A 26,044-nucleotide genomic window follows, 5' to 3' on the forward strand; every position below is an offset into this window, starting at 1 on the left:
AATGTGTTGGCTATTATCCGAGATGCATACACACGCATACATCAGCGCTCCGGTTCACACCTGTGTTTGGATGTATGTGTGCCCACATGCAGCATGCTTTTAACATGTACAGAGAGGCCTTGGTGGGTGTCAGCGAGCTTTACAAATCTGTGACTTCTGTCATGAATCACTGAGGTTTTCTTTAGCAGTGAGTTCAGCTTTTCACATGATTTTATTATTTTCTTTAAACCGAGTATCAGTATTAAATAGGTTCTCGTATAAAATGCATTTTGTAAAATTATTTTTGACTTCTGTTTATTAAACTTGGCAGACACTGTGTTGGCATTTTCATTTGGTATAAAGCCCTCAGGTATGCAAACTCAGAACAGAATCTGGACAGGGTGCACACTGCGCTCTGTGCCTGCGTCCTAACTTCACCCTGCCCCATGACTAACTCTCAACAGTCAGTTCCCATATCTGAGGCTGGCTCTGCCTGAACCACATCTACTGCTGGTGACATCAAGCTCTCGGTCACTGCCCACTGCCCTGTGCTGGACTCCAGCAGCAATGGCACTTGGTGAGTAGGTAGCATGGCCAGGAACTGTCCACAGGAGCCACGCCCTCCCAGTGCCTCTGGCATGCTGACTCCAAGTAGTGGCCCAGGAACTGAAGGTTGGGACATGGCCAAGTCAAAGTCAAGAAGGAAACCGAGTCAAGCAGCACACCAAGGGTGCAGAGACGGCAGAGATACTGGAGCTGGGATCTCCCCATCCCCACTCTGACCAGTTGGGGAGCCCGGACAGCCCCAGTGAGGAAACCAGGCAACAAGTAGGCACCTCCAGCTCGCAGGGGCCCAGTGCAGCCGCTGCCTTCCGCTCCGCAGCCGCTGCCTTTGCTCCTCCCTTGCCCACCCCACCCCCATCTGCTGAGGGCAAGTGAAGCAGCTGCTTGCATCCTGCCCCCACCCAGACCAGCAAACGACAACCACCTCATCTTGACAACTGCAAACCAGTGATGTAAAAATAGTTTAAATTACTTTGGAATTTTAATTACAAATACTTTTTTTCAAAACACTTCTGAAAGTTTTGATTCTCACCCCTGTTTCTGTAAAGCTATCTCGCTAAACTTGCACCCCTCCTATGTACATATCTATGCCCACATCTCGTCAATAGTACAGGTCTTAATCTCAGTCCCCAAACAACTGTGCCCCAATTCCAGGGCCTAAACCTGGGAGACTAAGACTCCATAGAGGGTGCAAAGCAACTGCAGTCAAAACGCAGGGAAGGTTGTAGCCTGGAGGAGGCCCTTCTAAGCTCGACTCAGAAATCTAATATTTAAGAGGACAAAAACAATAGGACCCAGCGCTCAACCCCGAGGCCTCCACAGACACACCAGCCAAAGCTCCACGGACTTAAAGTGCAATCGCTGCTGCAAACTCGCTGGGGCCAGGCTGGACGGAGTTCAAAGCAGAAACTTCAAACGGGCTGCTCATGACTCAGGGCGGGAAGGGAGGGCGGGAAAAGGAGCGACAGCCCTCGGGCATTCAAGTGCATCAAAAGAATCAGTGTCTTTCCTTTTCATAAAGAAAATCTGTATATGGTAAGGAATCCTAGTTCAGAAAAATAGAACTTCCTAAAAATTTCTAGCTGGGCCCGCCCCAGTGCAGCAGAGTCAGAAGGCCGGCGAGGGTGGCCAGCAGCATGGGCTGGGTTCTCCTCCGTGGCGCCTGGCCGTACTGTCTGCCCCCGCCGTCGGCAGACAGGTCCTCAGCTCTGGGCGAGGAGGAAGCACACTGGACCAGGGGCATTTGGTAGGATGTGGCCCTCTTCTCAGGCCGGTCTGGGCTGGACCCATCGCTGGGCCGCTGGCCATTGAAGAGCAGGTAGCGCCCCCGGGCATCCTGCTCCATCTTGAAGATCTCATACTCTGTGTGGGGAAGCTTGATGCCCAGCGCCATGCAGCCATTGGTGTGCGTGACGTCCTGCTGCACGCCCACCTGCCAGGAGCCCTCGGCCCCACACTCGTTCCCGTTGAAGACGTTGAGGAGCGAGGCTGTGGCCGCATCCATGGGAGTAACCTTCATGTGATTCACTGTGCAGGGCAGAGGAGACGCCGTGGTTACCAAGGAGACATCAGGGGACACAGCAGCAGAGCTCACCGAGGCTTCCCTCCCAGCCATCCTGCCCGCCCACCCTGCTGGCCACAGGGGTCTAGGGTGGGAAGTCTGCCTGTCCCTAGGAGTGGCAGACCCCTAATGCTGTCAACTATCCCTCTGCACCCATGGGCGCCGCATCAGGGGACCCACAACCACAGTCAGGATGGCTGGAAAGCAAGCTGGCTGGCTGGAACCTGCATGACTGCTTGCTTATTTCCTACACAGTAGAGTGTAATGACTTACATAGGTGACATGGCCTCAGGAGGTACAGCCATCTGGGGCTGACACAGCACAGCACACAGCTCGCATGCTGGAGAGGTGTGCAAGGCGTTTTGTCTGCCAACCTGCCTGCCCAGCTGGGGGCCTAACAAAGGAAGCTCACTCCCGCTGATGCGAGGGAGCACAACACGCTGTGAGCGACCAGAAGGCCACTGCGCTGGCTCCTTATGAGGCAGAATTATGCAGCAGAAACTGGCATTTGATTTCATGAAAAGGTTTCAGGGTGCCTAAAAGTTTGGCTGCCAAGTGTCTCAGCGAGTTAGCTTTTTCGTAAGTCAATACTGGTACATAACTTGGGCATCAAGAATATGTTGCAAGCAAAAAACTATGAGTGGATTGAACAGAAATCCCGGGCAGGGTAGAAGCCTCTTCTTAGCAGGTCCTGTTGGCTCATCCACAGCGTGTTCCCTGAAACGCAGCACACTGCTCACACTTGGACTAAGGCTGATCCTCAACACTGCACCTCGAGACACCCGCCCCATGAGGTCCCCCAGGGGGCGACACTGCTCCGCACACACTGGGCTTGGCTGGTCAAGCCAGAAACCGCCCTCTGTTGAGTGTGGTCATCCCAGGACCAAAGCCGCCGCCACCTCCACAACAGGAGGACTCAGGCTCTGGGTTTCTCTGCACTAACACAGGCGTCCTGTTGACTGGACTGGTGTCACCACTCCCACGATCTCAGCTGTCCTCTCTGCATAGTGTGGTGACAGGGCTGACACTAGTTTCATGAAGATGCTCAAACTTAAAAACAAAACCAAACCTCCCTTCTGAGGACAGCCTGTCCTGTCCTAGCCTCTGAGCACCAGGCGGGGACACCCATCGCAGCTCCTGTCCCTACCCGTGACACCCTCTAAAGGGTGCGGCAAGCTCAGGGCAGAGATGAAGACTCTGAGACCCTAAGAGTCGCTAACACCTGCTCCTCCTCCCCACCAGGAAGCACCTGGGGTGCGAGCTGCTATGGCCACCAGGAGCGCCTGGAGCCACAGGCTGGGTATGCAGGTGCCCATGTGGCATGGGCCCCACGGTGCTGGGGCTGCAGGTAGAGACCCCAAGTTCTGCTGAGGCAGAGATGCTGCAGTTTCTGGGGAGCAGAGCGGCCCAACTTGCTCCTGCTCTTGTCCCAGCATCTCAGCAGGACAGAGGCCTGTCCCTCGGCTGTGCTCTGCAGTGTACCCCCAAAACACACCTGCGTGCTCCCTGGGCCCACGGCCTACCTTTGAACATGAACTCCGTGCCACCCACCACTCTGGAGGACAGCACCCCATGGCTGTAGCGGCCCCGGGCATAGATGGTGAAGGTGGGGTGCTTGCACACAGGGTCCGAGTAGTGGTAGTAGTGACCTTCCCAGGTGTGGTTGTTGTCGTGGAAGACGAAGTGACGTGTGAGGAAGAGGACTTCCGGCCGCACCTCACAGCGCTGGCTCACCCATTCACCATGCAGGCCCACGGTCAAGTCTGCCTTCGGGGGCAGAAGCGGGGGGTGGTGCTCGTCAGAGCGGAAGATGATACGACAGGCTATGCAGGCATGGTCGTGGTTCTGCAGCAGCAGAGACATCAGCATTAGGGACTGCTGTCCTCCCAGGTCCCCCGCCTCTCCCAGAGGGCCTCTGAGGTATCAGGGAGCAGCACCCATGACCAGCGCTGCCAGGGCACACGCAGAGCCAGGTCTGAGCCAAGAACTGTGGGGTATGGGCATGTGCCCAGGGACAGCAGGGACAGCCAGCACATCTCTGCTGTGTGGGACTCTAGTCCTACTGCGTTTCTGACCCCCTAGCTGGATGTTGATTTTAGAACAAAATAAAACTCCTCACACTGGCAGGACAAGCACTGTGGAGAAGCCAGGAGTAGGTGCTGGTAACATGCGGAAAAACTGGAACCCTGGCTGGGTCCTGCATGGAAAGGACCTGCACACGGCCACGGAGTGAAGTGGCCTGCCGCCTCCTCAAAGCACCAAGTGTAGAACCCATTATGGACCCAAAAGCAGAAAGCAGGGAACCAGACAGGTGCGTGAGCATGAGTCCTGCCCACAAGAGACTGGGGAAGCAACTGGGGTTCAGCCCAACAAGGAAGGTGCCCCAGCGTAGGCTGCGGAGGGACGCACCAAGGGGATATGGTGCTAGGCGAACAGCCAGCTGTGAGCCAGCACTGATTGCCCTTCTACAGGTGGTGAGACCCACAGACAGGAGGCAGCATGGTGGCTGCTGGGGGCTGGGCTGGGCACCCGGGGGCAGAGCTCCGGTTTGCAAAGTGCAGTTCCAGGGCTGGCTAACAGCGGTGGCGGCACAACACAAATGTAACTGGTAGCGCTGAACTGTACACCCTGCACTTGGGTAGGGTGGCCAACTTCATACTGTGTGCATTTTCCTGCAATGATGCGATTTTGTGAGGCACATTAGAAAAAAAGGGCAGCCTCCTCTGGCTATGGGTGAGGGCAATACAGCTAACGGGGGCAGGCAGCACTGGGCAGAGCGAAGGCGGGTGGGGGCTCAGGGAGCGCAGCGTGCAGAGGAGCGTGCACAGTGCTGCTGGAGGACGGCCCTTGGCCTCGGCTCCTCCCTCACTGCTGTGGCCCCATATTCTGCACAAAGCCTAAGTGTGGACATCCGGAGAACTGCGCCCTGAGCACAGCGCCAGCCCCTCACTGCTAGACTCCAGGTGCAGGGCACCCCACTGCCTCGCCTTGCATGGGCTCTCCACCATCTGGCTGCCATGGCTGATGCCAGCCCAAGAGCTCAAGGGATGCTTCCCACTGGAAGCACATACCACCAGCAGCGTGTGAGCCCAGCAGAGTGTGGCCTCCCCTGCATGCAGGCTGGTGCCTGTCACTTGGGCTGAGCACATGCATCATCCCCAGTGTTACCTGAGTCAGAGCTCCCTATCACCACGTGTGTGCTGAGCACAGGGGGAGGCACCTGGAGCTGCGGTCTCTGAGAATGAGCCTTGCCTCTGCCCACGGGGCTCTCGGCTCCAGAGGACGAGCTCAGATGCATGCTGTGGGCACCAGAGGCTAAGGCCATGCAGACCTGAGGCTCCCTGCAGAGCCGGAGCCTGCAGCCAGCAGCAAGCTGTGGCGAGGGCGATCACAGGGCCTTGGCTCGGTGGGCCGCACGGGCCTGGCTGAGCCATTTCCTCAGCACAGTCTTCCAGGCTGCTCTGTCCCCAGCAGGTACAGGCCTTGGTTCCCTTTCAGGCAGAATCACTCTGCACTGCAGGCACACGTGTGGCTTCTGCTGGGAACGTGGTGTATCAGTACCTATTTGGGGATCTGCTCAGTCTCGGGGGATATTCCAGCAGGACTGGCTGGATCCTCTGGCCAATCTATGCCTAATGTTTTGAGGAACGTCACTGCGGTTCCCACACTGGAGGCACTACTGTACCACAAAAGCACACGGCCCAGCCTCCCCGCGGCCTCACCAACACCTGTGTCCACCTCTTCTCCCAGCAGCCGTCCGAGGGCGATCTGGCATCCCCTGCAGTTGGCCTACATTTTCCTGAGCCTCGGAGCCTCGGCACCTCTGGTGCTCACCGCCGCCTGCACGTCCTTCTGCACCTTCCAGTGCTGTCACTGTTGCCAAGTTGGCTAAGGTACTTTCTGAAGCAACTCTAGCTACCATGAAGAAACCACAGATGTAATACACAGAGGTCCTTCCAGCTTGTACGGACACTGTCACAAGGGGACTGCTTCAGAAACAGTCTGTAAGAAGGTATTCATATTCTGTAGACAAGATTAACGATTTTCCTTAAATTCTTACAATCTTTGGCTTGTAGAAGTTTTAAAAGACCTATGCTTCCCGGGAACGACCCTGGGAAAGTAAAGCCTATATAGTGTATGGACCCGAAAGCCTCTTTTTCCTAATGTGCTTTTCTTCTAGGCTTTCAGGAAGGATAAATGGAAAAAAAGAAGTGCACGTGGGGTTTTTCAATGCGAAAAAATGACTTGTACTAGGAAATACCAGCCTTTGGCTCTTTTGGACCCACACCCAGCTGCTTGCTTCCCACCTGCCAGGAGGGCTTCCGCTCGGCTCCACCAGCCTATCTCCTGGGTCTCAGAGAGGACTACTTCGCACCAGAGCTTCTGTGCGCAGAGCCGAAGGTTGGTTAAAGGCTGACGAACCAGAATTTGTTTCCTCCTTGCTACCTGGAGAAATTTTAATTCAGGGGCCAGGAGCCCTAGGTCAGCAATGGCGGTAGAGTGCCCGCCTATCACGTGGGCAGTCCTGGGTGCAGCCTCTAGCACCTGCCCAAGCACACGGGCACTCACACATGCGTGCCCTCACACACACAGGCACATACAACTTTAGCTCAAAGGAGAGGACAAAAAAGGTCCTTTTTCTTTTCTAAAAAGAAAACCAGGCTTATTCTAAAAATGGGAAAGCATAAATTTTACATTCATTTTCACTTGACTGCTTTACCTCCAAGAGATTTTCTTTCACTTGAATAACTGAAGTTGACTCATTTTAAAGATTAAATGTAGTCTAGGGAGATAGCTCTGTGGTCTAAGAGCCTGCCTGGCAAGTGCAAGGGTCCAGGTTTGATCCCCAGCACTGCATGCCTAGCCAGCCCTGGATCCCTGGGCACACTATGCTGGCCACTGAAACTGGACGAGGTGGCACACGCCGGTAATCCCAGTGCTGGGGAGGCTGAGATGGGTCTCACTAGGAGTCTGAGCTGCATAGCAAGACCCTGTACTAAATAAATAAATAAAAGATTTTTTTTAAAAAAGGTTAAATGAGATCCTAGGTGAATCCCAAGCACCCTGGCTTGCCCCATTTTTTTTGCCCCTTCTTTCTTCTCGCTGTTCAGCTCACGCCCAGTGCTAGGGAGGGGAGGCTGCTTTTTGAAAGGCCCAGTTCCCACCCAGTGGGCTTCCTCTGCCCCTAGGCAGGGTTGGTCTTTTTTCTTTTTATGCATTTCGTAGAGTCTCATTAGGCAGCTCAGACCTGTTTTCAGTCTCCCCAGTGCTGGGATTACAGGCCTGCATGCCACTATGCCTGGTCTCTGTGCCTGGCTCAGCATGCCCAGGGGAGGGGCTGGCACGGCATGTGGTACCCAGGATCAAACCAGGGTCCTGTGTCCCTGTGCTTGGCTAAGCAGGCACTTAGTCCACTGAGCTATCTTGTTGGTCCTGCAGGTTTGGTCTTGCTTTTCAAGGGATGAGGTGTTTACCACTTGCATCACCCCTGACAACACATCTTTCCTGGCCTGCTATCTTCTTAAATAAGCAGCTTGCAGGCTTCTGAGATACTCTGGAGACATCAAGAAAAGCACAGATCTATACCTGCAACAAAAGCGCATGCCAGACCCTCTGACCTCGGCCCACAGAGAACATCCACAGAAGTCAGACCCCGGCACCTAAGCCTCGCAGCCAGTGCTCTTCTTTCATAAAAAGCGCAGTGTGTACTGTCTCAGAGGGCCCTGGATGCCGGGTCTCCTTTGCCTTCCATTTCTTCCATCGCTGGCTACCTCTGCAGACCCCTCTCCTTTCCCTCCACTCTGCTGATGCGTCACCCAGGAGCCACGGCAAGGGCACATTCGGACCAGCCTTTGCAGCTGGGCTACCTACCCTGAAGTCCCTCTGATGGCACCAGTATTGGGAAGTCCCCCAGCTCACTTCTATCAGCCATCTGTATCTGTGTTTTGCTTCTGAAGATTAACCAACTAAGGATCAAAAATATTGCAAAAAAAAGGTGGGCCTCTACTGAACATGTGCCGACATTCGTGCAGGGCCTTCTCCCCTACACAGAAGAATGACTATTCACACAGCGCTGGCGTCCTGCCAGATGTACAGAGTCACCCAGGGTGGGCTGAAGTCTGCAGGAGCATGTGCACGGCCCTATGCGAACACTGTCCTGTTTTGCATAATGGATTCGAGCACCCAGACTTGGGTACCCAGAGATCCTAGGATCAGCCCCTGCGGGCACAGAGGGATGATGGGCGGCTACCAAAACCACGAGAGGTGCCTGCTGGACCAGAGCCGCAGCTTCCCTCTGCACGGGAGCACTCCCTTTCCTTAGGCCGGGGTCCTCAGGGAGCTGCAGCTCTGCTGGGATGAAGGATTTAAGATGTGCAGCTCGGGAAAAGCTGGCTGGTTTTCAGATGACCTTTTATTTACAACCCTATGGCTGAATCAGAACAGAATTCTGGAGGAAGACCAATTCTGCTTGTTTGTGGGTCGGATCCCGAGGCTTTCTGGTCGGCTGAAGATCGTGGAAATTGTTAGCTGCCGCTACCATTTGATTCCATCGCTGCGGAGAAGGAATGCAGCCACTCACCCTTCAGCTGCAGGGCTCTGGCGACTCCTGGCAGGGGTCAGCGCTGGCCACGGTGATGCTCCACTTGGGCAAAACAGGTTCTTTCACCTGCCTTGATTTTTGTTAATAAAAAATGGCCAATTTCCTCTGAAAGAACTCCATGCACACCTACCTGATTCTCAGCAAACGTTATTTGCCAAAGGACTTGGAACCTCGTTGCAAAGGAGCATAAAGCTTAGAAAAACAAGCTGACCTGAAGTTTCTATTTTTACATGGTATCTTGTTTCCACAGGGGCTGAGGCTAGTGGTTTCTAACTCAATTTAGCATTTAAACTAATTTTCAGCCAGGTCTCTATGGACCAGCAATTAGGCAACGCAAAGTTCACAGGAGGAGGCCCCGCCCTCCCAGAGGCCTTGCGATCTCCACAGATGATCTGTTGCTTCCCATCCCGTGCCAGGGGCCACAGCCAGCCCAGGCAACTGGGGCACCAGGCATTCAGGCACATGCCACAGGACTCAGCCATGCCAGGATCTACAAAGATGCCGTGGGCACCTCTACTCGCTCCTCCCCAGAGCCATCCTGGGAAGGATCTAAAGACTTCCTGAGGACTCTACAACATGCTGCAGGCCAAGAGGTACACACAAGGGACAGCAGGAGAAGAGCAGGTCCTTTCAGCTTTGCAGCCAGGCGCCTTCTTGCAGGCCCCGCCACTCTGCCGGGCAGCCACAGCGGCCGGGTGCAGAGGCTGGGGCCTGTCTCTGATGGCCACTGCATTCCTGAGTCCAGGCAGGACTTGCTTCTGCTAATTTTCATTCTGTGTGGTAACCTGGCCTAGGTACATGAAATCATGGGACAGACTGCAGCCCTGACACCCCTCCCCAGGGGACCCAAGTACCTGCACCTGCCCTCCCTCTGTCTCCTAGCCTCAGGTTTGCACACGCAGGACCATTTGTGATGCTTCTTCACACTGTCCTTCACTCACTTTTCATTTCATGTGTCCCAAGGGCACCCAGGCTCCCTGTGTAGCCCACCCTCCTTGCTTCTAGAATCAGGACTTTGGGCCTGGGCTTTAGAGAGCCCATTTCCTACGAATCTAGGTGAATGTTCCCACAGCTGCCTCAGCAGTGCAGGGAAGGGAAGCAGCAGAACCTGGGTACAGCTCAGTGTCCCGGGGTGCTGACACCTTCCCAGCGCCTGGCACTGCAACCTCTGCCCAGAAGGGCTTCTCACTCCCACTGGGGCAGCCAGGTTGCCCGACAGCATTCCACAGTCACCTCTCACATTTCTACCCTTTCACAGAAAAGAAAAACTAAGGCTCCTTGAGGTTAAGTAGCTACCAATTGCACAGCTAATGTCTGCAGAACTGGGTTCCAGGGCGGGCTCTATTTCCAAAGTCCCCATGCGCCCCAATTTATGCAGGTGCTGGTAACAAGAAGTAAGAGCACAGGCAGGAGAGCAGCCCCCTGGGGTGGAATGCAGCCTCAGGAGAAGCACTTGCCCGCGAGGCTGAGCCGAGTTTGATCCTCAGCATTGCAAAACAACAACGAAAAGGGCGTCGTCGCTACAACTGCCACCCTAACCCTGGGCCGAGGCTCAGGGCTTGCTTCCAAGACATTGCCCTCTGGGAGATGTGTCACTCCTGACAGACGGGCCGGGGACTGGGGACCCTGGCCACCAGGAAGGTCCTTGTCCTGGGAGAAGAGGGTGGGCACCAAGTCCAGCAGGGATGCAGTGACCAGCAGCGTGCTGGAGCCGGGGCTCAGGGGCAGACAGGAAGAGGAGGTAGGGTTATCCTCCCTTGCTTCAGTGCTGCGAAGGCAGAAGAGCCGTGGGCACCTGAGTGCTGGTGAGGAAAGGCACCCGGCCCTGTGGTACTGCTCAACAGGGACTCAGCTGGAGGGACACGGGCAGGTGAAGGGCACAGTGGGCCCACAGGTCTCCAGGTTGTGGGGTGATGGGTGGCCACTCTTACTCAGAGAGCCACAGCTCCCACCACTGCATTCTGGGGAATCTGCTGCTATGCTCAGCGATACCATGCCCAGATGTGACACCTTCCCTCCTGTGTCTACACCTTGATTTGAGAGGCTCTGCGCAGCTGCAGCCTCAAGGTGGTCTCTGGACACTGTTCCCAACTACAAAGCCCCAGATACCCAAGGACCCAGGGTCAGCACCATACCTGGCCAGGTATCACCTTGGTAACCAGGCTGCCCCAGGATGCAGGCAGCACTGTGGGTTTTGCCCCTCACCCAGCACTTGAGGAGGATATTGGGGACCCCAGCTGCTCGAGAGGTTGCCCCCACCTGCCTAAAGTCATCTGAGTCTCAGAGCCCCTGCCGCTTCCATGGCAAGGCACAGGACCTGGCGCCTACTCTGCAGGAAAAACTCAGGGTGGCAGTACAAGCCCTCCCAGTGCCAGGGCCAGGAGCACACCCCTGACCCAGACAAGACGCGCCGGGAGGAAGTGGCCTCTGCCAAGTGGCTGCCTGAGCAGATCTTTCTGCTTTGTAATAAAGGCCACTTTCATGCATGCGCTCATAGTGACAGAGATAAAATGGTAACACTGAGCGGTCCTTGGAGAGGAAGTTCTCAGAGATATCTCGAGGGGCTGAATGGCTCAAAGGACCGCTAAGAAAACAGACTTAAAATAATGAATATATCAGCAAACGAAGACAGCCAGCGCTCTGCCGTGAGGCAGCTACACCGAGGGCTCCCATGCCGCTGGCAGCTGAGGATCACTCTGGAGCGGCGCCTGCCCGCCACCCCAGGGTTCCTCTCAGACCTGACTGAGCATGCAGAAGCAAAGCTGGAGAACTCCCCTCGCTGCCGCGGTACCCCTCAGGGAAGCGGCACCAGCAGGTCCTAATTGCTTCCTGTGGCCCAGGTCAGGTCCACCCTCCAGTCACAGGGACCTCACACTTCACTGAGGAGAAACCTGGGTCTGGGAGCCAGAGGTGAGTCTGCGTCTGGGCGGAAAGACCCACACCCTGCCTGAAAACCCTAGATCTCAGGAGGCTGAGGAAGAGGGCCGGCAGCAACAGGCTGACAGGTGCACTGAAACCCGCAGCCCCTGCAGACGTCTCCGCCACCCCTCTCCTTCCCCATGGCGAGGGCAGGACTATCACAGGGGTCTCTGGTGTCTTTTCCAAGTGTGGCAGTGACATTGCCACAGTGCTTTCGTACCCTTTCAGGGGCAGTGCAGAGTTTCTAGGGCATCAGCACTTCAGGATTCTCCCAGCCCTGAGGTCTCTGCTCACAAAGGAAACCTGCAAGTGCTCCAGCCCGCAGCCCCTGTCACCTCCCACAGTCGCCTCCTCCTCCCCTCACAGGCCCCTCCCAACTCTGCCTGTGCTCCAGGGCTGGCCAGCCAGGGGCACTCACTCACCTGGGCGCTCTGCAGGGGTGGCTGGTAGCTAGATGGCCTGTAGAACTGCCTCTGGCTGGCGTCAGTGTGGATGTCGCCAAGGAACAGCTCCTCCACCAGGTGGTCCAGGCGGTGCAGGTAGTGCTTCTCCACGCGGAGCAACTGCAGCTCATGCATGGCGAAGCGCAGGGCCTGGGTGCACTCGCAGCCTCCCTCGGCTCGCCACAGGTCGTAGGCCGCGTCCTGCACCCAGGGGCCCCTGGCCACGAAGCCTGGGCACGTGCGGTTTACCAGCTGGCTGAGCTGCTCCGCCACGGAGTCTGTGTGGCAGATGATCTGCACGCCATGCAGCTGGTAGTCAGCCTCGGTGCCCCCACGGATGATCCAGGAGGCCTGGCGCAGGCGGATCTTGCCCTTGACAATGAGCGTGTAGGTGGGGTCTGTGCAGCGATTGCTGCCGTAGTAGAACTGGTATGCCTTGAAGGTGTTGTTGGGGTAGAAGCGGTATGACCTCGTGATGAACTCCGGCCCGGACCGCACTTCACAGCTGGAGAGCAAGGGCGGGGCAGAGCCTCCTGAGCCCACGTGCGCACAGCAGACGTGGGGGGAGAGCTACAGCAGCCCTCACAGGAGCGATGTGGGATTAGCAGCGCCTGCATTTTGCAGCACAGCAAACTGAGGCACATGTTAGGGAGCACGCCCAAGGTCATACGGGCAGTTAGGGAGCATGCCCAAGGTCATACAGGCAGTGAGAATCGAAGCCTGAACCCACACCCAGGCAGCCCAGCTACTGGACTGTTCCCCACCAGGCTGTATTGCTGTCCTCTGTCTCTGAGGCAGCCCTGCTTCACTGAGGCATTTCTGTCTTTCTGGATGAGGAAGAGGGTCATGCTTGCCTATTCCAGGAATGCCGTGCTGTCATGTCAAAATCAGCTGACTCTGGGAGCACTGGCCTGTTTGTGGCCTCTCCCAATAAAGCAGGCAGGAGACACCCATGGACCCCTTGTGGCAAAGACAAATCTGCCCCCTGATTCAAAATGAGTTGTATCTCTGGCAGGAAAAAGAGGTGACCAGGAGGAAGCAAAGCTAATGGACAACAGCGACAGGCCTCCCTGAGGCTCGTGCTGGTGAACAAGCAAAGGCCCTCCGTGGTTGCACGACACGGGTGCTGGGATCTTGAGCTAGAAATACTCAGGCTGAGCCTTCACCAGTAGCTTGAACTCAGGCCCATCTCACACTACTCCAGCGATCATCAGTTCCTGCAGCCCAGCTCTGCCCCAGCCAGGGAAAGACGAGACCCCCAAGTCACTGGCCAAGGGATTTGCGTCCTCAGACCTGCTCCCAGCCTGTCCCCAGCTCTCTAGGGTTAAACTTCTAACACTGCTCCTGTCTGTAACTGACCAGGCTCTGGATGGGCTGAAATTCTAAACTCATGGGCCTCTTATTCAAATTTTGTAGCCAGCAGGTTGGAGCCTCGAGCTGTGCAGTCTGTCACTGGGGTCACTGATGTCCTGCATACACGGGGCAGGCAGCGTCCTCTGAGCACAGGTCACTGGACCCATGGGAGTGACAAGACACCCAGACTCGGGACAGAGCAGAAGCTCAGGGTGATCAATGGCTGAGGTCACCAGGGTCTGGCTGGGAAAGGCTGAGCTGCTGCTTCTGCCCACAGTGCATGTCAGGTCCTGCCACTTGGCCACTGCTGCCCCCGCTGCCCCCGCGGCCCCACCTGTGCAGCAGCCAGCTGTCATTCCACACCACCTTTCCTCCTACCCACACACCATACCACAGCCAGAGGCTCCCAAGTAAAGTGGGATCATGCTTTAAACATGGGCCTTCCAGGAGGCACTCTGGCCACGGCTGGGCTCTCACACTCTATGAGTTGGGTGTGGTGCACACATCCGTAGTACTGTACTCACTACTCAGGAGGCTGAGGCAGAGGATGGCTTGCCATAGGAGTTCACAGCCAGGCTGGGGCAACTGTGAGACAGAGAGAGAGAGAGAGAGAGAGAGAGAGAGAGAGAGAGAGAGAGAGAGAAAGGGAGAGAGACAAAGAGACAAAGAGACAAAGAGACAGAGAGCGAGACCCTAAAGCTAAAAAATGTTCTCTTCCTGCAGGGCTGCTCTCCTGGGTTCCCTGCACCCCAGCTGGCCACAGGACTATGTCGGGCTCTCCAGTCTAGCCTGGCTCTGGCTCACTCAGTGTCCAGCTGGCCTCGCTAGCTCTCCCACCAGAGGTTCTTCCCCTACCAAGAGTGTCTTGGCCCAAAGGCTCCCCACTCTCCTGGACTTTCTAAAACTCATCCCGACCTTACAGTAAGGCCCCTTGATTCCTTCACATCTGCATCCCCCATGCCTCACAGTACACACTTGTGTGTTTATTTGTAAACTCTCTGAAGATAGGACCACAACTGGTTTATGCACCCATAGCGAATAGTTGTACAGAGCAGACATCCAGCAGATAATCATTTCAAAGTTATGATTTCACATGAAGATTTTTATGCAAAAAATTTATCATGTAGTTATTTTAAGAGAGCCTATTTTGGGGAAAAATATTCTAGGTCTTCATCAACTTTCTCCATACACACCTGATCTCTCCCCACGGTACCTTGAGGCTGCTCGCCCATATCCCAGCAATAGTGCCGGAGAGTGGTCAGACTTGTTAACGCTCAACAATTCAGTGGGTAGGGGGAAAGAAATCACACATCGGCCTCTGGGCTATTTTTAAAAGCTCTAATGACAGATAAGCCAGAGCTCACACTGGGATAAGTCTCAGCTCCACAGCATGGAAAAGAATCTAAGAACTTCGCTGTGGCTAGAGAGGCAGCTCTCGGCCTCTCAGAGCCCTGACGCTGCATATTAAGTTACCAGAATACAGTTGGAAATGCACAGGCCAAAGAGCCTCGCAAGTCATGACTCAGGGATGTAAAACACAGAGCTTAACTTCACTTGCTAATAGTTTCTTTTTATACACACGTGGTCCCGAGTTCAGTAAACAAGGACCTATTCACTCTTCCCTCCAGCATAGCTCACAGTGATGTGGTTTAACCTTGTCGGTAAGAGTTCTCAGGACGAGCTGCTGCCCCACCAGCCCTGATTTCAAATGGCAGCCTGGCTCCTCATCAGCTGGACGACACCGAAGTCCTCTCCGCATTCAAGAAGCCACCCAGGGGTCACCCGGCAGCTCTGCCCCGCCCTCCCAGCCGAGCTCACCCTGTGGAGACCCAGTGGCCCTCGATGGCTGGCGGCATCTGCACCGTGATCCGTGCACCATTGTGGAGATGCTTGAGCATGTGGTGGCACTGCGACTCCCTGAAGGCCCGCCAGGCACTCTTCTCCAGGGACCGAGGGTGGGATCTGCTGTCAGGGTGCAGGAGGGCAGAGCCTTCCCCCAGCCCTGCAAGACAGAGGGGGACTCAGTCACAGCAGAACTGGCACTGCACGGAACCGGCGGACACAGGACGCTGGTGTGGCCCAGGGCATCTCACAGGAGTCGCCTTCCAGAATGGGGGGTCCCAGTATGAAAGCCAGAGTCCTCGAGGACTCATTCCTCACAAAGCCAGCGCAAAAATTCACATGTCTATTACATTGCAGATCACAGGCCACAGAGGAGAGACATGGTCACGAACCAGTCACCAACGAGGCCAGCCACAGGCTGAAGGGAGTGTGAGGCAGGAGTCCTGAGGGTACTGAGGTGGGGTCTGAGGGGCAAGGAGGCCGGCCGCGGAGACCCTAGGAGGGCATGACCCGCCATGTCCTTCCTGGCCTGACTGCTGCTGTGCCTGGGCATGGGTGGGTCCCAGGGTTGTGAGGTGGGGGCGCAGTCTCCGGGGGGCGACACTGACTGATAGTGGAGATTCTCAGAGCTGAGGCTTGGGACAATGTTGGGCCGCAGCAGGACTGGAGATCTCCAAGGAATGCTGTTCCGTGGGGCTGATTCCTTCTCAAGAGAGCATGTGAAGGTACAGCCTGGCCACACCCTTCCCAGACCTGGCTGCCTGGTGCCCTTCTGCCTGTGCACCTGCCACTTGCCACCCACAATCGTGCAGGCATGTCCAAGGTGTCTTCACCAGGGCCAGCATGGTACCACGTGAGCTTCCAGCCTTCAAAACCACCCTCCAGAAACCTCTTTTCTTAACCAAGTAGCCAGCTTAGAGTATTTTGTGACAGTCACAAAAAATGGAGTAATACAGCCCTCTACAGGGCCACCATCAACAGGGCTGAGCTGTGTGCTACCCTCTCATAGGAAAATGCCCTGATCTTGTCCACAGTTATCTTTTTTCTGTGCATTTAGGGAAGGGTCTACAGGGTGTTCAGGGTCTCACTACTAGATCAGACTCATAGTGATCCACCTGTTTACAGCCTCCCAAGAGCTGGGATTACAGGCGCGCACCACCATGCCCAGTCTCAATTGCTGTCCCAGCACACCCCAGGGGCAGGGCTGACGACATAGCAGGCCCAGGGACTGAACCCCCGGCCCCTGTGCCTGCTTGCAGGCGCTTTAATCTGCTGAGCTATTTGGCCAGCCCTTCCCCAGTCATCTCCCATGGCTAGCAGCTCACATCACAAAGCTAGAGACTAGCAACTGATGTAAAGTTTTTAATAACAATAACTGTAAGAATATGGTGTATGTCTATTTCCCAGGAGTAAAGCAATACTAGACCTAAGTTTATTTTACCCCAAGTGATTTAGGCTTCCCAAAGTTTATCCCAAGCTATCACCAGCCTAATCTTCTGAATAAAGCAATGAAAAAAAAAGGAGTTATGACCAGATGCCTGGCACAGCGTCTCTGGGATTCCTTCTGCATGGCTGGACACACAGCTCGGTCTTCCTGAGGGACCCTCTGTGTATGTAGTGACCACTGTGTTAACAGAAAAGACATTAGCCAGAAAATACATGAAAAAGTATACAAACACATGCAAACTAAATAAAATGCACTGATTAGTATGTTACTTATGGGGGGCAATTATCTGCTTTGTAACAGACAACTGCATAACTTCAAAAAGAAACCATGGTTGCTGAAATCATTTGAAAAGAAAAGGTTAGATCCAGAGTTACAGTCATGTATGAAAAGGGATCATTCAGATGTCTGTGACATTCAGGTATTTGCCCTCACGTGTCCAAAACCTTCAGAAGATTGAACCAGTTTTAAATGAAAGTTCTAGGTGCAAGGAGAGGAAAGCCTCCACGATGGACTCAGGTTTCCCTCTAGGACCATTAATCCTCAAATATCAACTTGATTGGATTAAGAGATGCCCAGCAAATGAGTAAAGCTTGGTCCTGGGTGTGCCTGGATGGTCGTGGGGTGTGACTCTGGGTACTGTTCCTGGTCCCTGGCCCTTCCGCCCTGGAGCTCTTCCTCTGCTCCACTTCACAGCCACCATGAACTATGTAGTTCTGCTTTCCCGTACCCTTCCACCATGAGGCTCCTGCCTTGGAGCAGCCAGCCATGGACTGAGTCCACTGAAACCAGGAGCTACATCAAACCTCTCCTCCTTTACACTGTGGGTGCTGTGTCTCAGGGACAGGAACACTGTGACACCTCGGAGGAAAAAGCTGCTATGGGAGTTTTTCAACTAAATGAAAACTGGGAAAAGAGACTGCTGACACAAAATGAAATGATTGTGCTGTATTTGGTGTAAATGAAACCATCCTCCCACCAGTCACAGGTATTCAAATCACTGACCCCAGACTGGGAGGAAATAAGGGAAACTCACAAAATCTGTGCAGGGAGGTCATTTGGCAAGGTCAAGGGTACTAAGCAGGGGCCTCCTGTCCAGCAGCCTCCATCTCCCTCAAGGGAAGGCACTGGTCCTAGAGTGGTCTCCTGTGTCCACCTCCCCAGTCGAGGTGGCCTGAAGGATGCAGAGGAAGTAAGTGTGTGGGGATTACCTAGCTTGCCCTGTTTTTTATCAGGCCAGCTGCTTACAAAGCATTCTGATTAGTGAAGATGCTGCCCTTGAGCTGTTCAGCTGGGACGTCTGGCCAGAAGAGCTGCTCCTGCCCCACCATGGACCTATCTACACGATGTCCTCTGGGCCAGTCTTCAGGGCTGTTCTTTGCATCCCCATTTGTCTGACACCTCGCTGGTCTCTCACTGGTTTCCAGTCCAGAGGTGTTGGGAGTTGGAGAAGCCTCTGCCTGAAATATGACCCCAGAGCCTTCAGTAAAGATGCAACATCTCGTAGCTAAGCTGTGCCCTGAAAGTGAATTTGTAAATTCATGTGCATCCTGTGAAAGTCTCTCCAGAAAAAGAACAGAAGCCAGGAGGGCAGTGTATGTGGAAGGAATCTCCGGGGCTGAGCTGCTTAGGTTGGAAACTGGATCTGCCACTTAAAGGATTTCACTGAATCCGAGACTGTGGTGATGGTTAAGATGCTTCATTACTTTACTACCAGTGGCAAAACACTTGCTTTTCAATGATGACACAAGGCCTTAACAATAGTCCCAAGGCACCTATGAGTCATCCACAGCAGCTCTGAGCCCGACGTTTCTTTTATCTGCTCAAGGAGACCTGGTGAGTTCTCTTGTCATCTTTGCATGTTTTCTCTGAGTGCATTCAGTAACCAGACATAAAAGCAGCCTCCTCCTCCTCTTCTTCCTCTTCCTCCTCCTCCTCCTCCTCTTCCTCCTCCTCCTCCTCTCCATGTGGCTGAGTGAAGGGTGTGAGAAAGTGTGATTGCCACTCTTGCCTGTGGTCAGTACTTGCTTTGCCAATGTTACATGAAAAGTTTGATCTGTGCAGAATTTTCTTTCAGGACGAAGAGTGTAATTCAGAAGCACATGGTGGAGAATGACCACAACTCTCCGCTCAACTGCCTGCTCTCGATTTCCAAAACCAACCTCTTTCAAATAAACTCAAGATACAGAGTGCAGCGAGGGATGAAGGGACAACAGGAGCATCGTCGATCATGTGAGGATGGCGCAGGCAATGTCAACCCACTGCAGCCCACTGGAGCCGCTGGACAGGGGCAGGCAGAGGTAGACAGCACGCACTGGGAACTCTGCTCTTGTCACCTAGCCTCTCCACCCTCCAGCTTCCAGCCTTGCTGGTGATGAGCAGAGGATGCCACCCACTGCCAAGGGCTGGCCTCCATCCAGCCAATGGCTTCTGAACTGGTGTTAGTGTGATTATTCAAACTGACCAGGCTCCTAGGCTGCCCTTAGAAGGTCCCTCTGACCTACCAGGGTGGTTACAGGAATGGTCAAAGGCTATCCAGGGCCAGTCTGCACACTGTCCCAGGAGGAAGACCAGGGTCGAAGGTCTGGTCAACGATGACACTGTTGTAGCAGAGGGTGGGCCCCAGGCCACCAGGCTCTCGGATTGTTAGCCAATCTATGCAGCCTGATAAATACCGATCAACTACCAGTCTGTGCATTTTGGTGGTGGGCAGAACAGAATGAATAAAGGTAAGTGTTGACCTGGAGCCCTGTGAGGTCTCGAGATCTCAGTGTGGAAGACAGCGGAGAGGGGAGAGCATCAGGCATGGGAGGAGGCTGGGAGCTCAGGACAGGCAGTAGGGTCAGGGCAGGGCAGAGAGTGACGGCTGGCACCATGGGCGCCACTCGCAAACTGTAGTCACCCAGGGCAGGGAATAGACATGCTTTTAATCAGGGACACAAGAAAGAAAATCTACCATGCAAATCACTGAAAAGCTGGGAAGAGTGGTTCAGTTACTCAGGAACTGTGGAGACAACAGTCCACATGCCAGGTCCTAATGAAAGCCTGGCAAGAGGGCAGGTGCAGCAGGAGCACGCGGAGACCCTGACAGCTGGCAGAGCTGACCCAGGACAAGTGACTGGAGGCTTGAGCACTGGCGGCAAACCCATGGCACAGGGGTTAAGAGTTTTTCTTTTATGATAAAAAATGTTCATGTAAAAGTTGTTTGCTTTTTTTTTTTTTCTCTCTGAGCCAATATCTCAGTGTGATAGGGAGGTGGGTTTGGGTTACACTTTGGCTCTCATCTCTGAAAGATTCACCATCACTGCTCTACAGAGATGAGGTCCGCGCGTGGAGGAAAATGGGAGTTGTGTCAGCAGCCGTCCACTGCTGTAACTGCATCCCTCAGGCCGGGCAGCTTGTTTGTAAGAATAAGCTTACTCAGCTCCACTCTGGAGGTCCCAGAGACCCCAGGGGCCAGATGCCGTCCCACAGAATGACATCGTGAAGTGGGTGGCATGGAGAGACAAGAAGCTCAGGGGGCAGGGGCTAGGCTGTGCCTGCAGAACAGCCTCCTCTCAAGAACAGAGGCTGGCATGCCCATGACTTCATTAGAGGGCAAATGGCCACACTGGAGACAACGTGATCAAAGCAAGGGTTCCAGAGGGAAACCCTATTGGGACAAACCACATCTGAACCACATGTGCATCGCTTCCCACTCACCTCTCAATTACCCAGCACCCTGACTACGCTTAGGGAGAAAAAGGAGGTGGGAAAGGAGTGTCGCTCTCACCAAGAGGCCTCCAGCACACACCTGGCTCTCGGGACAGCCTGCTTGTGACTGCCACACCCAGTAGCTGCTGGGCACCGGGAAGCCTTGTGAAGCATCAGCGCAGGCCAAGTACAGCAGCAGTGCAGGCACATTTCCACCTGGACATTCATCCAAACCACCAGCAAGGCCCCAGAGGCTGGGCGCTGACCAGGGCACAGTGGCCGCAAACACTGTCGCCTACTTCATGAGAAAGCCAGACCCCACTGGGGGGGCCACTCATGTGACCGACTGCAAGCGGTTAATCACAGTGTTTGGTTGTTGGGACTTCTGAGTAAGGCAGTAATCAAAGGACTTCCCGCAATACAGGCTCCAACTCCAGGGTCTGACAGCCTGGGCCCAGTAAATTATTATGACAAAGGAGCAGTTTCTTAGGGGCAAGAGTGGCACAAAGAAGTTAGGCTGCAAAGACTCAGCTCACCTGTTGAAAAGGAATTCAGTTCTCTGGGCAGAGTGAGCAGGTTCAGGTTCCAGAGTTTTCAATTTCATTTCAACAACCTGAACTACCTACGGAGAAGTGCTCCACTTTCTTCACCTGCCTTTCTAGATGGGAAGTCAGACATTCCAACTTACTTTACACAGGCTACAATGTCAAAGGACAGTTTCTATGTATGTTCTCTAATACTTTAAATAAAAACCTCCTTTAAAGAAAGATTAAGTAGGCATAACGCCAAGATTTGAATGCTGCCTGTGGGTGGGAAGAGGGCTCCGAGGGTCAGCGGGCGGGGATCTGTACTTTACGTCACCCACCGCCTGCATCCTGACAGTCAAGTGAGGGGTGCTGCCTCAAGTTACAACTAGCGCGATCTATAAAATGCTGCTGATTAGATTAAATGCAGGTAATTACTTAGCCACGAAATTGCCCCACGCAATTAAATAAGCAGGCCCTGCTGTGAATATGTGCTTTGAAGTGGCCCCTGGGAGATAACTCCAGCACAGGGCTCCACTTTGGGGATTAAGGTTCACACACACCGCAAAGCGCGTGGCATTCGCCTGCCATTGGGTCTTGTGTTCTAAGTTCCTTTCCAGTCTTTTTTTTCTGTAATAAACAAAACTTCAGCGAGCTACTCTTGCCAGTTTACACACCTTCCCACTAGAAGTATTTTTTCCTTTAGGAGAAAAAATAAAAGCCAACATTTTAAATTTCTGGCTTCATTTAACTTTAGTGGACGAATTCTTTTTTTGTATCATCTAATGCCAAGGTCCCCAGGCTAGACATGGTCTGAAGCTCAGGCTACAGAGTTTGTGGGTTGAGTCTGCACTGTCATAAGTGTGTGGCATATAAGTACGTGGTATGTGGCTTGGAACTGTGTGTGTGGTATATGTGGTGTATATATGCGGTATGTATATGGCATTTATGTTTGTGGCATATATTTTGGCATGTGTGGTATATGCTTGTGGTGTACATGTGGTATGTGTATATGATATGTGTGTGTGTGTGATTTGTGGTATATGTGTACAAATGTGTGGTGTGTTCAGATGTGTATATTGTGTGGTGTGTGATGCATGCATGTGCATGGTGTGTTCACGTGTGTGCTGTGCATAATATATATACATATGCACATGCCTGTGTGGTATGCATATATGTGCCTCTGGCACATGTAGTTTGCATATGTGTATGGTGCATGCTTATGGTGTGCATGCCTGGTGCATGTTCATGGCATGTGTGCTTTGTATATATGACATATATGTGATATGTGTGCATGCTTGTGGTATATGTATATGTAGTGCATGCATGTGTGCAGTATGTATATGATGTGTGTTGTGTATGTGTGGGGGTGTCTACATATGTGTGTATGGATGTATGCAGTGTATATGATGTATGTGTGTTGCATGTGTGCATGTGTGTGATGTGTGTATATGTGTGCAAGTATGTGGGGCATATGTATAATATATGTGTGTATGTGTGTACACTGTGTGTGGTATATTACAATATGTGTGCATTTATGTATATATGTGTGTGGTGTGTGTGACAATGTGCAATATATGTGTGTGGTGTGCATGCATGTGGTGATGTGTGATATCTGTGCATGCATGTATGTTGCATGCTTGGTGTGTGTACTCTGATATATGTGCATGAGTATATGTGGGGGGTGTGGTATGAGTATGCATGTGCATGCATGTGGCAATGTACACAACACATTTGTCTGTGGTGTATGATGTGCATGCATGTGTGCAGTGATGGTGTGACATGTATGTGTGTGGTGTGCGTGTGTGCACAGGTGTGCTGTATGATGCATGCATGCGTGTGCGGTGTGGGTGCAGGATGCTGCCCAGCTCCAAAGCATGCCCCTGCATTTCCCTCCCCCTGCATATTCTCCGGGAGCCCCCAGCCCCCAGCCCCTCCCCGCGCTGCCTGGCCCTGGGAGGTGGCGGGCCTCAGCCCGAAGCCTGAGTGCACAGCCAGCTGAAGCCATGCAACCTGGACGTTCTCCCGGAACAGAAGACCCTCAGTCATTTTAGGGTGGCACCTGCCCCTCCTCTAACCTTTATTCCTCTCTCTCTCCACATTTCAGAATAGCCCGCCCCAAATCAGAGAGCTCTAAGCAGTGATCTGCAGCCAGCCCACTAATCCTGACATGGCAGGAAGTGGCACTTGGGTCTGCCTGCAAGCATCGGACCCAGGCGCAGCCTTATCTGGAGACCCTGCCCGCGCTGCTCCGTCTCCTGCCAGCCACACTACCACTGACACATCCTTTTCTATTTCCATTCTGAACATTTTACGCTGCACTTTGATTGATTATATCAAGTTGTCATCGTTGGATCCCTCAATAGCACACGATCACTCATATCACCCACCTATATTTAGTTCTTTTCTCATGGGGGGGGGGAGAATGCACAGGCCCTCAGAGAAGCCCTCGGCCACACTTGTGAAGCCAGCCCAGCAAGCTAAGCTGAGAATACAAACATCTGCTTCAGGCCTTGCCCCCTGCTGCGTACAAATGAGTCATGTTCCTTTTCAAGATTTCATTTTCTTTTTATGACAAAGAGGGGAAAAAACGTGCAGGGAAGACAATGTTTTGTTGGTTACAAAAGCTGTCTTTGGTAAGGGGGTAGCTCAGATAACTTCTGTCTTGCCCCATTGGAATGTTTTCTCACATTTCGTTGGTTAAGCATTCAGTTGGTCTCCATGCAGATTTTAAAAGTTTTGATAGAATAAGCTTGAAGGAAAGGGAAGTGCTGAAAAAATTTCCACCTCTCAGAAAACTTTCAATGAATTCCAAAAGTAAACAGTGCTTGAGAGAAGACAGCTCGCCGGCGTCGGCTCCACACGTACAACCAGGCGCTTCCTCCAGCAGAGAGAGGCTGCCCTGCCCTGGTCCCCGGGCACCTCCTGCTAAGCTGTGTCCCCCAGCTGAGTGAGTTTTAGAATCTGACATCTGAAAGTCCCTGGCTTTTCATCCAAGCAAAGAAAACAGTGATAATGGATATCTTCCAGCTGCATACCTTCATGACACTCAATAGGTTTTATTTGGATTAAGAAATGCAATTGCTCTCAGATTCTGGAGCACAGGAAAGCAAAATGACATGTATAGTTTAACGCCGTCGCATTTTGAACTTGGGTCTCACACTATATTTACAGTTTTTAAAAAGAGTAAAAATAAACAGCAAGGCTCAAGTCTTGCCAGATCCTAGTGTACACACCAATAGGATTTAGGGGTGAGTTCTGGCTTGCAGTGATTCAAACAGAAGGGGACAAACAGCCTCACAAAGACTGGGTGTCACCAGGGTTCTTCCTGAGGGCACTGCACACTCATTAACTTATTGCATCATCTGTAACTGATGTTGGAAACGAAATTCGTCCAAGTCTGTCCCAGGTATTCTCAGTCACTTATTACTGCCTTCAAGGCCTCCACTACAACTGGATGGGATCTGTGGCTGGCGAATGCCACCGCCCACTTTCCAGCAAAAACTCACTAAGGTTCTAAGACTTCAGACAATTTCCTTCAGAAGTAAAACTTTTATTGAAATAAGTGATCAAGCTCCTCCTGTTACTGCAGAACTTAGGAAGGCCCACAAAGTCCTGGTTGTAAAGCAAAACACTCACCAAACCATTCTCTTCAGTTAGGCTGATTTATACCCATTTTCTGTTAAAAATACTTCAGTCTGGTAAAAATCAGGTGGGGGAAATATTTGATTTTATTCTGTTGCCTTACATGACCCTACTAATTGGGACAAAACAGGCTTAGGTCCTGCCTGAGCATTTATAGCCCTCTGTTTATTTCCTGCACTCAGCAACGCCAAACTCCCTGCTGCATCTCAGTGGGGAGTTTGGGCGACTTTTGTTGCAATAACACTCAGCGCTGAAGCTTTCTGGTCGCATCTCTGTGCAGATTATCCGTGCTCTCCACCAACACGGCAGAGCCCCCTTTGCTCCCTCCACACCCTCTCCGCTGGAGCTCCGGCTGCCCCTCACACGTGGCTGGGATGGCCCCATCAACTACTCCAGGTCCACAGCCTCCACTCAGCTCTCCAGCCACACAGCTACCAGGGACTCCACTCTGCAGTGTGGGAGATCTTTGAACGGGCTAGGCCAAAGGACACATCTGGATACGCTTGGACTCTCCATACCTGCTGCTCCTGGACATCCCTGCTGGAGCTGAGCAGGATGATGGCAACCCCACCTCTACAAAGAGGGAGGGAATGCTCGGCACAGGACCAGGTCTGACAGCTCCTTCTGCAGCTCAACAGCAGCACCTTTAGGTGAAAAATCCTGCTGATGCCAAATTTTCCAGTCATTTTTTAAATCTGAAAATCACCTGGTCATCCTATCTTTTTCTTCACAGAATACCACTTTTTAAAAGAGACCAATTCTCCGTTTCCTATCTCACCCTCTCTTTCCTTTCCTGCGTGTGTGGCAGCTGCTGTTTGATCTTCTCATTGGCTCTGATTTGTTTCAAGTTTCAGCCAAAGATTAAAACTGCTCTGTAATTCCAAGCAGATGGGCCCAGGAGTCCAACCCTATAATTACACCTTCTCTCTGCCCTGAACTGCAAGTGTTCCATCCTGACTTTTACGACGCGACCTCAGTGGCTCGGCACACCTCAGCGCACAGGCAGGTCTGGCCCAACCAGACAGTCCCAGCGCCTCTGGGCTGCGAGCCGCCACCCTGGCAAGGTTACAAAGAAAGCCCTCCTCGCCTTGCCTGAGGCTGGGGTCCCAGGCCCAAGCCCCATTCCCGGCTCCAGCCGCAGGTCTGGGGCTCGGGGCGCCGAGGGAGCTGAGCAGTGAAGTGACCCCGCAGGACGTGGGCGCCCGAGCGTGGGGACAGCGCTCCGGACGCCTCAGCTCAAGTCCCCGACCTCGGCGCGGGTCAGCGCCTGCACAAAGCCCGCCGCGGCTCCGCACCGCGCCTGGCTCGCTCCATGCCTTCACGCGGCCACTGCGGGACGGGAGCGGGCTCCGAGCCCCGCGATCCCGCCCAGCCCGCGGCCGGCACCCGGCGGTTGGGCCGCAGCCGGCCAGTACTCACCGCGCAGCAGCAGGGCCGCGAGCACGCTCCGCAGCAGCACCCCGCGCATCTCCACCG

The 26,044-nt window shown here is 53.5% G+C and overlaps 1 protein-coding gene across 2 annotated transcripts; it reads right to left on the minus strand.

The window, feature by feature from the left end:
- Window positions 1-1,002: 1,002 nt before the first annotated feature.
- Window positions 1,003-26,044, minus strand: Apcdd1 (APC down-regulated 1). Of its 2 annotated transcripts, XM_023705277.1 has the most exons (6): window positions 25,988-26,044; window positions 25,087-25,228; window positions 15,239-15,422; window positions 12,047-12,572; window positions 3,628-3,949; window positions 1,003-2,070 (listed from the first exon to the last, which is right to left on the minus strand). In XM_023705277.1, exons 3-6 carry the CDS (start codon window positions 15,316-15,318, stop codon window positions 1,622-1,624), a joined length of 1,377 nt encoding a protein of 458 aa, XP_023561045.1. In that variant the 5' UTR covers window positions 15,319-15,422; window positions 25,087-25,228; window positions 25,988-26,044; the 3' UTR covers window positions 1,003-1,621. The 2 variants fall into 2 exon arrangements, with proteins under 2 accessions (XP_023561045.1, XP_023561044.1); XM_023705276.1 differs by lacking the exon at window positions 25,087-25,228 and having other exon boundaries at window positions 25,988-26,038.

The sequence above is a fragment of the Octodon degus genome, unplaced genomic scaffold (assembly GCF_000260255.1).
Source record: "Octodon degus isolate 3935 unplaced genomic scaffold, OctDeg1.0 scaffold00216, whole genome shotgun sequence".
In the NCBI taxonomy this organism is placed as follows: domain Eukaryota; kingdom Metazoa; phylum Chordata; class Mammalia; order Rodentia; family Octodontidae; genus Octodon; species Octodon degus.